Raw genomic sequence first — 12,786 nt, 5'->3', positions numbered from 1 at the left:
TCAGCTTCCCAGGTGGTCACCTTCACCCAGATGACACACAAACAGGCAGCCCCCCGCTCCCTTTTCCAATCCAAGCCTCTTTAGAGGGCTCGGGAGGAGGGGAGATGGGGAGGGGGGGCTGCTGAGGGAGCAGAATAGAGAAGGGAACAAAATGCTAATAAATCAGCCAGCCAGCCCTTTTCCCCTCCCCTCAGTGGAGTCAATGGAAAGTGTCATTTCACATGCTAATCCCCCTCCGATCTCTTTACAACACCTTTTCCGAAAAGTGTTTGGGAAAAGTCCTTGTGGCCCGTTTACAGCTCCCCACCGCTTCAGATTCCTTCTTGTCTAAGGCCGCGGCCCCGGTGTGGGTCTCTCCCTCCAGCAGGGCTCCTTACAAAAAACATCTCAACAAAGACTTTGGAGTTCATCAGCCTCCCACTGAAATTCACAGCTGCTGAACAAACTAATCCCCTCTCTTGGCCTTTCTTCCTTTCAATGGGTTCTTGGCTTCAAAGACACTTTGGGAAAGGACTTTGTGGGGACTCACACTGCTCCCTCAATAGAAGTTAGTGCAAGCATTATCTTCAGAGCAAGTGGCTTTACAAACAAATACTGCCTAACAATCTCTGCCCCTCCAGCTCCCCCAAACACACACAAGCCTAGCCTGCAGACATGATGTTATCTGCCACAGGATTAGAGCTCTGTTCTCTGTGCCCAGGGATCCTTTCCTACTGCCCCCTTCCCCCCAAATTCTTTGTCAACAAAAAGGCCTACTCACCCAACTGAAATTGCTTTCTCTAGTGCCCGACTGCTGTGAAACCATGTGCCCACATGGGAGGGGGCAGTGCCCACTGCCCGTAGACCAGAAGCTGTTACCAGCCAGCCAAGAGGGTGCTATAAATGGAGGAGCACTTTCCAGTGGGGTTTGAAGGGTAATATACCACACCAGGGCTGCAGAGACACGGCTTCTCCCACAAGCCTCTCCAAGACTTACAAGCGAGTCACCTCACTTCCCCCGCCCCCGCTTGCTTTCACTACAAAGACCTTCAGGGATGGTGCTTACAGGGGTAAACATGAAGCAAAACAGAGCAACAAAGGGGCAGGTGGGAAGGACTCACGTCAAAGGTGGGATAAACAGCCAGTCTCTGCGCAAGTCCTGGGTAGCAGCAGCTATGTGTGCTGGAGGAAACTAACATCAAATGTATCTGAGAAATACATGGAAAATCTGTGCTTATCTCTCAGCAGTAGAAGTGGCCTGAGAGAGCAAAGGGCTGGACTGCACAGGGTACAATAACTGAGTCCCAAAAGGCAGAATCTCAGAAGCTGGGACTTCCCTTACGCACTCATTAAGCAAATGCATGCCACCTGGGCTACCTGTGTTATGACCCGGTTTGGATGCTGCACAAGTGCTACCTTTGAAAATCAGCTTTGCATGCCCCTGCTGGGGGACAGCTGTTAGGCCAGGCTGTTTGCTAACTGCTCCAGCACAAGCTGCAAAAGCTCTTCAAGACTCCTTCACACTGGGTGTTTGCCTCTGCCAGCAGCAGAACTACAAAAGGCTTGTTTTCCTTGAATGCATGTGCTGTGCCCCTAACACCCAAAACTCTCATAAACCCTGGGCCCTTCCCAGCAACAGCCCTTCACATTTTCACCATCCAAACAATCTTTCCAAGCCTTTGCTTCCTCCCAAGTCATCCAGCCTTGGGCTATGCAATACAGTCCTGCATATTTCAGAGTTTCATGTGTGCTAACTGGCAGGCTTGTACATACATACTAGCTAGCTGACAGGAAAAAAAGTTACATCAGAATTTCTTTCTTTATAAGAAGCAAGTTTGATTCCCCCAACTTTTTCTCAGTAGTACATTTCAATTCAGCCTTCTTACCTCCTTAAAAGATTAAATGAAATCAGCCAACAGATTCCTAAGTTATTAACTAATGATAAGAACTGACAATTCAATGGTATAAATTTCCACACAGGTCCAATCCTTATCCTAGTTCAAGCAGCATGGCTTCAGTGGTGTAGCATTTATTTCCAGTGGGAGAGGATGTCATCAAGGGCTCTCTGTTTACTTACTGACATACTTCCAGCTCTTGATGTCAGGTGCAAAATCCCCAACACCACTGAGATTCCCCAAGAGAACCTGAGTCTGGGGGCCTTCTTGTGTCTGATGCAGATAAACATTCACAACTGACGTAGGTGATCTGGAGAAGATCAGTGCTCTGACCCTGCAGCCTTTGGGAGTAGGTAAGACCTGAGGTCTCACCACACCAGGATGGATGCTGCCCATAGCAGCAGAGCCCAAAATCTGGTTTGCCTCACACAGTTCTCAACTGCCCCCTCAGTGGGTGGCCATGCAGACTGAGGAAGAACCCTGCAGCCAGAGGTGACAAGCCTATGAAAAAAAGCATCACAAAACACAGCTTTTATTTCACCATTCTGTAATTTCTCAGTGCATCAAACCGCAGCAATAGAAACAACACAGCAGCAACAAGGAGGCACTTTGACCTGGAAAGGAGAGAATGAGACATGTCCTCTTCCTCCCTTCTCTGATTCTCCTCCCTCCTAAGTCTCATGGTAGACTAGGCTGATTCGTGTACGTCACTGAACCGCAGGCCCACAATAGCATTATCACTCAAGCAGCAAGCAGAGAAAGCGGGGGCTGGCTGCATCCAAACCTTGGGAAGAAGCCTCACTCCCAGCTATGGATCAATGATTATGCTGCCTGGTTAGTAAGAAGGATGTTGAGAAAGAAGGCAAGGAGGGAGGAAGAGAGGGAAATATACACACACAGAGATGTGCCCTAAAATCCCATCTGCCTTCCCAGACTTCTTCCTCAGAACAGATATGCTTCATTCATCTATTCCCAGAGGAATTGCCACAGTGATGACAAGTCTCAGCACAAGCCAGATCTTCAAGTCCTGACAGCATCACCTCCTGCAGCATATTTCTACCACCATAGTGCCAAGAGGCTTTTGAGAACCACCTTTGCATGTATCTGTAACTGTAGACAGGATGAATGCACCATACCTGGAACAATGAGCTGTCTCTCCCTGCTCAAGTCTGGGCTGGTCAGGATAGCTCAAAGAAAATCTTTATGGGACTTAAACAATCCCTGCTGCTCTTAAAGTCCCTAGGCCATCTGAAAAGCCTGAAGTAGGAAGCCTTTAGATAACACCAGTGAGTAGAAGTCCAGCTGTGCTAAAATTAAAGAAGTTAAAAAGGCCAGGAGCCAGAGAGGGCAGCTTTTAGCCCCAAGACAGGATGTGACTGGCTCTGGGGAGAAGTGGACAGAGCACAACCTCCCAACATTCCTGAATGGGAGAGTCCCAGGAATGGGAAAGGGAAATCATCCCTGGACCCGAAACATTATGGGCTTGAGCCTGCAGCTGATGGGGGAAAAGATATAAAGGAAGGTGATAGAGGGTAAACAGGAGACTTGACTTTTAAAAGCAAAAGAGCTGGGTGAAGAAGAAAGAGAACCAAAGCTGGCCCAGAGTAGATTAGTAGTTAGCCCCAGTCGTAGCAGGATATGGGTGCAGAGGGGTGAAAAGGTGAGTCAAGGATAAGAATGAAGAGAAAAAAGGAGCCAGGAGAGATCCTCACTGCAGCCCAACAGAGTGAGGACACACCAGCCTAGGTTCCCAAGGCAGCCCAGCTACCACTCAGGAAGTTTACTCTGCAGCAGGGAGTAGAGCCTGAGGCTCTTCTGTGGTGGTGCTGTAGGTACCAGCCCTGTTTGTTTCCTGAAAAATAAAAAGCAATGTCAGCCTAGAAGGGAAGGAGTTTCCCCTTTGTGCTGGGAATATAGGGAAGAAGAAGGACCTCTGTGCAATCTGGACAGCCTGAAATTGAGATCCCTGGGCTGGAAAGTGGCTTCAGACTAGTAAGAAAGAAGAGAGAAAGAACAGTCTCCAGGAGCTGTGGGCACCAGTGGGCTGACTGGAAAGTGGATGGGGCTAGGCGTGCTGGCCTAGCACAGTTCCAGGCACTGGCACAGACCTATTTCTCCAGAGTCAGAAGGAGAGTCCACAACTTGCAGCACATCAACAGGTGAGGCAGTCCACCAGCTCTCAGTGTGCACTGTTCCAGCTGCTCCACACTTTACACATTCAGCTTGCCTGCAATGGTCATGAGGACTTTCAGGATGGGCATGAAACCAGACACTTCACTGAAACTGCTGCTGCTCACCACTTGGGTGTGAACCAGGAGACCTTGTGGGTAGTTCTTAGCCTCAATGCATCGGGCAATTTCATGGAGACCCATGAGGATGGTTGGAGAGAGCTGTGGAGAGGGAGCAGAAATGTCAGCATGTTCAGCAATATAACACAGGTCTCTCTCCCTCCATACCCTTCCTTACTGTTGTCCACTTCACCAAACAGCACCTATACAGTCAAGCACTGGCAGGAAGGATAGTCTGCTTCTTCCCTTGCTTTCCCAGACTACAACAACTGCCAGCTGGCATCAGCAATTGGCATTAGCAACTTCAGAGTTTTCTAAGCGAGTTACACTACACACTTAACCACCCCCAGTTGCCCCTTCCCATCTGGGATCTGTCTATGTGCCAGTATATTTCTTGAAGAGTACAAGCACGTTGCAAATACCTCCTCAGCTCTTCCTTACACTATGTCTGGGCCAAAGTTAGGAAAGAAGATAAAAGGCTGTCTGGATTCATGGTCGCTACAAGGTTTGGCACTCCCCTTGTCTTCCCAGAGAGTATGTGCTGGTTACACTGGTACAGACACCAAGACCCACAACCCAGTGCAAAGGTGGGTTCAGGGAGCCAGCTGGACCACAAGGAATGGTGGCATCTACTTACCGCCTGCTCACGGAGCTTCTCATACAAACACTCCAGCCGCTGCAACGCGTCCTCCAGCTTCCTTCGTGTTTTCTGAAGCAAAACAGGTATTGCTTGTCTGCCAGAGCTTCAAAGCCATCTCTCCAGAGCTCAAATTCTCTCATTCAGTCCCTCCCTTCCTCTTTCAACAGCACCTTATAATTCAGCTGCATCGCAGCCTCTGACAGCCAGGGACTGAGATACAAGTCAGCCATGCCCTCACTCTGCACGTGTACATACATGTACATATATGCACATTCTCTCCCCAGGACAGAAAGATGGACTGCCCCTTTTCCCATCTCCCAGCCTAGGCATTCCTCCCTTCTGCTAGTGCTTGCAGACCACAGGATAGAGTGACTACTTCCAAAGTGTGAGAAACATCCACTAGTTGACCCATGGGGTGCTCAGACAGGCTCACCCTGACTGAACTCAGGCTCGCCCAAGAAAGAGCATCTTCCTGGTCTCCTTAAGGTAAAGAGGGAACCTCTGGGTAACCACCAAGGAAAGTGCCTGAGTACTGAAGCTCTGATAAGACTGTGAGACTGACTTCATTAACCCCATCTTGAATAATCCACTCATGGGTAAGTTATTCCATGAACACAAATGCCTGGCTCTGGGCACTGCTGGAACAGGCCTGGAAGCCTGGAAGTTCAGCTGACTTGCACTGCTGTACAAAGACAGCTATTCAACCACCACCTAAGTCAAGTGCTTAAGCCCAAACCTACAGCCTTTCTGTCCATAGAGGGAACCTTTAGGTTATCCCCCAGACTGTTATGCTGCACTCTCAGAAAGCACAGAGCAAACACACTGGAGATGCTGCTCTAATTGCCTGACTCTGGGACAGCAATCTGGGCTCAGTGTTCATCCTAACATCTACCAAGCAGAGGTATTCTGGAAGGCTTCTTAGTGCCCCAAGCCCTGGGAAGACTTAGCAACCTAACACAATGTGCAAACACTGCTTTTCTGCTTCCAGACAGTCTGGCCTGACACATTCACCCAATGTGACATATGCCAACAGCCTTCCAGGAACCAAAGTGGAGAAATTACAGTGACATGAACACAAAGATTGTTTGGCTTTCTTTTCCACCTGGGATATCTCAGCCTTTCCCTCTAAGCTCTAAGGACAGCTGGTAATACCAGCTCTGCAGGAACTATCTGCAGATCAAGCCAGTGAAACTGAATTAGCTGAGTAAATTCTTCTACTTCCCTTAAAAGAAAGAGCCAGGAGGACAGAATCATTACTCCAAGAAGGCAATGAGAAGCAGAGGATAAATGCTAGAGACTGCATCTCAGTTCCCAAAGATGAACAAGCCTGCAGCCTAAAGGAAGGAGGCAGATGGAGATTGACTTGGTTATAGGGACAAGACTTTTCCACTCTTTACCAACTGTAAGAAGGAAGCACCAGTCAAACATCTATAAGGGAAAAAAAGTCAAAGATCAGAGAAGGGAGGACTTACTGGATCAGTGGCAACAGCCGAGCAGCGTTGCACCAACCCTTCAAATGTGGCCTTCAAAGCCTGGTGCTCAGGGGGCAGCTCCTTCCTCTCAATGCTCTCCACAGGTAGCTGGTGATACTGACAGACAAAAAAAGCAGCTGAATGAATGCAACAGGAACATGAAAGGCTAGAGCAGGTAGATTCCCCTCCTGAAACTAGAGAACAGAAGGAATTTCACCCCTTCACAAACCCAGAGAATACTGCAAGCACAGAATTAGGTTATCATCTTCAGACTGTGATACAGCTCCAGGCCTCTGGATTCTCAACTCACAGCAGGCTGACAGCCTGCCTGGTCTCCCTCACTCTCTCCCACCCATACCCAGGTGTCATTTTTCCAACCTGGCAACTCCTCTAATACTCAGGCAGAGATGCCTTGTAAGGGCTAGGGAGCAGCATAAGCCCTCTACAGCTGCCAAGCAGTAAGAACCTCAAAAGTTGAGTTATTTTCTACTTGACAAGATGCTGGTGGCTGGGGAATGCCCCATTTTCTCTGATACCTGTAGGCTGCCTTCCTTGGGTGCTCCTGGGGGTGACTGGCCAGATTCTTGCAACCTGGATAGCTGAGGATGGATCCCTTGGGGTTCAGCAGGCAGGCCCATTACTGGAGCTGTGATGGGGGCCAGAGGAGTAAATTTCTCAGGCAACTGTCAGCAAAGGAAGGAAAGAAAAAAAAAAATGATCAAGAAAACCAAGTCCAAGGAAGAAGGGTTGGCTGCCTCTCCACAGAAAAATTCAGCTTCTTTTCTAACTTGAAGAGTTATGTCTTCAGTTCTCAAGATGATGTGTTACACATCCCTGTTCTTTCAGCCCCCTGACTCAGAGAATGGGGCCCTTCCTCTTGCATCCCAGATGAACAGTCAAAGCGACAGCAAGAAAACCCCTCCGGGATTGTTCAATCAAACAGATCCGTTACCCCTGAAAGCACTGGTCCTCAGAAAGCCGCCTGGTCTCTGCAACGGCACGAGTCCTGAATGTAGAGATTAGCAGCAGTGAAGTGTCCAACTGAGCAAGTATTGGGGAAAATCCCACGACATGGGGGGAGATTCCCCTTGCAAACACTTCATCATGCCCCTGCTAAGCCAGAGAGTCATGACAGATTCTCTCCAACAGGGCTAGATCAAAAGGAGATGGCTTTAACAAGAGGCTAATCCTGTTGTAGTGAGCACAGCCTGAAGCAGGTTCCCAGCTATGCTGCCAGAAAAAAGGGCGAGAAGTCTGTTCCAATCTAAAAAAGAGGAGTGGGGGGTGGGAAGGATGCCAAAGAAGCTTCTCGTCACACCTGCCAGCAGGCAGCAATGATAGAAATGGGGTACTGAGAGCATTTGTTGCAGAAAAGCTCAGCTCACAGGCCCTCCAGTACAATCATGACAAGGCAGAGAGCTGCAGGACCAACACGGCAGGCAGCTCACAGCTACACCTGTCTCAACTTCTCTCAGCACAAGTGCCTTATCATTTGGTATCGGCATCTGAGGAAAATCACTGTTGGTCCCACTGAGCTGAGGGAAAATGCTGCCACCAGCTGTCAGGTGTGAAGGGAACGTGACCTCCTCAGCCACTATCAAAAAAATTGTATAAGCAAGGGCATAAGATTAAATCCATACTAACAACAAATTACTGTAGCCAGCCTGGGAAGTACTGACAGAGGATGCAACATTAGAGCTGATAACCATGTCAGAAAACAGCCACCCTGCAGAATAGCATGTGGCTCTGGATGGCAAAGAGTCAAGATTACTTAGACTCCAGTCCTAGCCATGCATGCAGTGCAGACGTAGACAGAGCTACAGGGACAGAGACCTGTGGAGTTTGACAGTGAGCATGTATAGGAATGTATCTGTTACATGGAACTCGCTGGCTAAAAGACAACCAACACATATTGTAGCTTAAAACTTACCTTTTTCTTTTGAAGGCCTCCTCTTCCAGTAGAGGAGTCACTCCAAGATTCCTGAGCTGCCAGGACAGAGGACAAGACACAAACCTCAGACTGTGAGAAGGTGGCTGCAGCAACAATTCATGGTTGCTTGCACAGTTCAGAACTTCCTTCAGGAGAAGGCCCTTTGGCTCCAATTCCCTTGTCATTGCACCTTTAGACTGTTTCAACTGAGGAATTTCAAACCCAGCTCACAGGCCCATGAGATGCTCTTGCTTAGCTTTCCCTTTCTTAATTTCATTCTTAGTATCCAAGTATGTGCACAGCCTTCATGAGGTGATGTCTGATCAGACTGAACTGGCACACACCCACTCCCACACAGAAAACTTTTTCTGGAACTACCTGAAGCTTTCTGGATCCTGTATAAGCTGCAGAAGTCAGCCTCAGAGTCAGGCTGGAAGCTTGGTGGGGACCTGCATAAGTGTGCACCTCACAGTTCAGGAAGTTCTTGGGGTTCTCCAGAGAATTTGGCACTGTGGTAGCACAGCAAGAGCTATGCTGCAGGTGAGAGGGCTTTTCACCAGCACTTACAGGAGTGCTCATGGTGGCAGCCCAAAGCCATACAGGCTGTTCTGATAAAGGCGGAAAGATTTAGGGGTGGGTTCCCTTCCAAAATCATGTTCAGAAACAAAGCTTAGCAAAATTTGCTGACTGCCGAATGGAAGCGAATAGACTTAACCAGTCTGCCTTGGGAGCAGAGGGGTGTCTCAGCAGATGCTTCTGTCGTACTCTAACCTCACTCCAGGTAATTTAAAATCCATCAGACAACATGACATCAAAAGACTTCTGCCCACTCTTCATTCTGTAAAGGTCAAATTGCAACTACCTTGTCTGCTGCTGTCCTCTAAGGGTACCTGCATCTTTAGACAAAACCCCAGTATTAATAACCTCAAGCCCATGAGAGAGGAATAATCTGTGAGAAAACGGAATAATTCTAAGCGGCAATAACAGAATTGCTGGAGCTCAGAGCCACACTTAATGAGCTACTGATCCTGAACTGAGCTTTAAAAATCACAGGGGAAAGATGCAAAAGGTGCTTTATTACTTTAATTACCTTTATTATTAAAATTCTGGCAGCCTCTTCTTGCCCTCCCTTTTCCCATGATTTCAAGACTCGCTCTCTGATGAGTTTGGATCAGTAGTTTAATTAAGTTGGCACCTATTTCTAGCTTGGGGATTCGGTGCCCTAGAACTCTGCTGGCCCCCACTGAGCCTGTGGCCTAGCAATCCTTGGCACTATTCCAACCCAGTGGCACTGTATCCTCACTGGAAACAGCTATTTAAATTATGCTCTTTAAGCCAGGCACTTAATCATCAGACATGAGAGACAAGAGACCCTGTTGCATTTTGCTGGGGTGAAATGCTATCTTTCCTACACTACTTGTGAAATAGGATTTCTCACCATCCCTGAAAGGAGTGCCCCATGGCAGCAGTCTCCAGCAATGCCTGTCCTAGAAAAAACAAGACCACCAGAGGCTGGAATCAGGGATTATCCTGGCCAGAAAGGAGATAAGACAACATGTTGCTGTCCTTCGCCGTGTCCCTGACACTCTCAGGAACTTGGGATTTCTACAAGTGGAGGTGTCTCTTCATTGTGTTAGTAATGATGCTCATGAGCTGTAGATACTATGTTCAGGAATTTCCAAAGCAAGCAATTTTGGCCAGTCAGATTGAATGATTTTACAGTTCCATTTCAGATTAAGAAAAATACAAATCAAAACCAGAACAATAACAGCAGGCAAGAAAGCACTCTCAAGGAAGCCAGTTTGCACTGCTGATCCAGGCATGCTATACATTGCCATTAAAAGTGGGGGGAAATGCTGCTAAGGAAAAGGGAATTTCTCAGCAGTGAATTCCTGAAGGGCATCTTCAGCCTAAGAAAGTGCTTGAAATCCTTGTCATGGAATCATCTTCTCTTTAACAGAGAGAAACTGAGGTATTTTGTTTCTCTGCTGAAGGGACAACTCCCTCTCTGGAGTCCCACTTCACACAGCCAGACCTGCTTGGTGGTGTAAGTGCCTGTAAGTACTTGGATTTCCTAAATAAAGCTGTGAGGTTCGTGCCTGGCAGATGGTCCCTCCAAAGAGCACCAATCACTGCAGTGACAGACCACTAAGACATTGAGTCTTACCTCACTGACAATGCAGACTAGAAAATGACTACCCTCCACCACCAGTGAATCCCAAGGGGAGAAATCAGTACTAAGTATCAGTCAGAAAACGCCCTGGGTCCAAATTTTCCCCAATAGTTGAACTAAGATTCAAAGCCAAACCTCACCCTTTAACTAAAGCCAAAAGGGCTTTCCAGTTCCTCTTGGAAGAGAGCCCCCAAATCCTGCTGGGGAAGCTCTACTCCACCACTGCTTATGCTGGGACTCACCTCTTCCAAACCACAGGCAGAAAGCACAAGAAAAACTGTGCACAAGGCTGGGAGTGTAACAGGGAGAAAATGAGTGATAAGTTAAAACCACTGGCCTGTTCCTTGCTTAGAGAACCAAGACAGGAAAAACTGTCTGCTTCCCTGTCCTGCTGGCCCAGCAACTGCCTGAAAAGACAGAGACTGAAAATGGTCTAATACCTCCAGAACTGGAGGAAAATAGAGAAGGAAGAAGGGGGAGACCCTGTTTTCTGTACCTAAACCAATGAGTAATAGCATAGTACTTTTATTTCACTTCCAATATCCCCAGCTGTCACTTACTAGTCCTCAGGACAGGTCTATTCCCTACCCCAGCTGTACAGCTCCCCAGGCATGCAACAAAACCACAAACAGCAGTGAGCATGCACCCATGCGCACACATCAATACATGCACACATTTCACTAGAAGCAGCAACACTGCCTGCCCCACAGGTCTGGAGATTTCTCTGGGTACTACCTGCATGATCCACGTGGGGATCTAGCCAAGGGAAGAAACCTGAAAATCAAGGCAGGGTGGAAAAGGCATGATCACCAACAGCTTTCACTCACTGAGTAATTTCACTGGACTATTATACCAAAAAGCTTTTCAGGAAGGAATTTGTCCAGCTGTAGCTTAGAGCCTTTGTGTGTAGTCCCCACAGACTTCACACAGTGGGATTTGCTATCCTTGGTTAAACACAGGTCAGCAAAGGATTTCGGGTGAAGGCAAACATCATAGCCTCAGTTCCTTCACTCTCAGAATACGTGTGGCTTGGAGAAGCATCTGCTCAAAAATCTACGGATTGTCAGCCTTGTTGTTAGGGATCTCCACAGCCTGGCTGAACCTGTTCCTTGAGATGGCAAACAAAGCATTAACAAACACCAGATATGGTGATATTCTGGGAAATAGAAGGAATGCCCATCCATGGGGAACTAGGTCCAACAACCCTCTTTCTCTTCATCATGCTAGCAAGGACTTCACATGCCAGACTGGATTGAAACTATAGACCCAGAGGGGTCTACAACACTGCAGAGAGGAATCCAGAAGTGATTCCCAGACAAGCCCTTTATGACAACAGGAAAAAAATGGGAGCACTGGAGTACAGCAGACAGAGGAATTTAATCCTGAAGCTAAGTAAGGGGTATCTCATGGAGAGGGAAGCAGCACCCTGCTCTCCCACCATTTCAAATGCACTTCTCATGTAAGTTGCATAAGCAAGGGCGGGATGAGCAAACCTTCCACCAGGAGTTCCAAGGGAACCACCACCCTTTCTGTCAGAGCAGATGCCTATTCAGGGTGCATGGAGGACCTGAAGAGACAACATCTTGCAACCGCAGCCTGGGAGAAAGAACAACTGAACAGGCTGAATGCAACTGTTACCATTGTTTTGCTTCACCACCACAGCAAGACTCAGCACTCTGTGCCTGTAAGGTTTGCCTCAGCACTACATCCAGCCTCGGTGGGGACAGACCAGACCTCAGAAGATCCATGTCCATCATGTACTACAAACCCCATCTTGGCTTGTCCTGGACACACAAGTCACACAAGCAGTACTTACCTGTGGGAGGAGGAGGAATGGCTGCTGGCAAGGGTTTAGTAGATGGAGCTCCAGGACCGCCCTGAGGATAACCCATGTTCATGGGGCAGTTGAAAGGTGCTGAAGAGTAGTCTAGAGGAGACTGGCTTGCCACAGGGAGAGGACAAGCTGCAGAAAGCTGAGATGATGGGACTGAGGCTGGAGTGAAGAGCGCAGGTCTGGGTGGTGGAACACCAGGAGACATAATGGGCATGGGCTGTCCTGGCAGAGACGGCTGGCTGGAGAAGGGAGCAGGACCAACAGGTCCGACTCCCACTGGTCCAAATGGCTGAGACTGTGGCACAGCTACAGACAACAGAGAGTGTATCAGCATCACTTGTTTCATGTGCCAACTACTCACGACACTATCCTTCTTGGTAGTAAGTCTTCCCTTCTTCAAGCCATCCCGTTTAATATCTGTGTCCCCCCTAGCCCAGGCTACATCACTCAAACTGTCACCAAGCCAGCTGTGGCTTTTCCACCCCTATGTATGCTTAGTATCAGTGCACATGCAGCAACAGTCGCTACAGCTAGATGTGTCAGAGGCACTGAGAAGATTGTCAGACGGCTGACTT

General features: G+C 48.2%; 1 protein-coding gene across 3 annotated transcripts in view; it reads right to left on the bottom strand.

The window, feature by feature from the left end:
• Positions 1 to 2,378: 2,378 nt before the first annotated feature.
• Positions 2,379 to 12,786, bottom strand: part of SEC31B (SEC31 homolog B, COPII coat complex component) — a 31,257-nt gene continuing 20,849 nt past the window's right edge. The window contains exons 21-27 of one of the 3 annotated variants that reach the window (XM_042018794.1): positions 12,194 to 12,517; positions 11,113 to 11,151; positions 8,205 to 8,260; positions 6,811 to 6,957; positions 6,275 to 6,382; positions 4,800 to 4,871; positions 2,379 to 4,264 (exon numbers count right to left, since the gene is read on the bottom strand). In XM_042018794.1, the coding sequence (XP_041874728.1) occupies positions 4,085 to 4,264; positions 4,800 to 4,871; positions 6,275 to 6,382; positions 6,811 to 6,957; positions 8,205 to 8,260; positions 11,113 to 11,151; positions 12,194 to 12,517 (926 nt within the window). In that variant the 3' untranslated portion in view covers positions 2,379 to 4,084. Of the gene's footprint in view, positions 4,265 to 4,799; positions 4,872 to 6,274; positions 6,392 to 6,810; positions 6,958 to 8,204; positions 8,261 to 11,112; positions 11,152 to 12,193; positions 12,518 to 12,786 lie in introns of all 3 variants that reach the window. The other 2 variants (XM_042018793.1, XM_042018795.1) reach the window with 2 other exon arrangements.

Source organism: Corvus kubaryi, unplaced genomic scaffold (genome assembly GCF_017639235.1).
Source record: "Corvus kubaryi isolate FWS band 111438036 unplaced genomic scaffold, C.kubaryi_AGA036_p1.0 138, whole genome shotgun sequence".
NCBI classification, from domain to species: Eukaryota; Metazoa; Chordata; class Aves; order Passeriformes; family Corvidae; genus Corvus; species Corvus kubaryi.
This window is presented reverse-complemented; position numbering and strand designations above follow the sequence as displayed.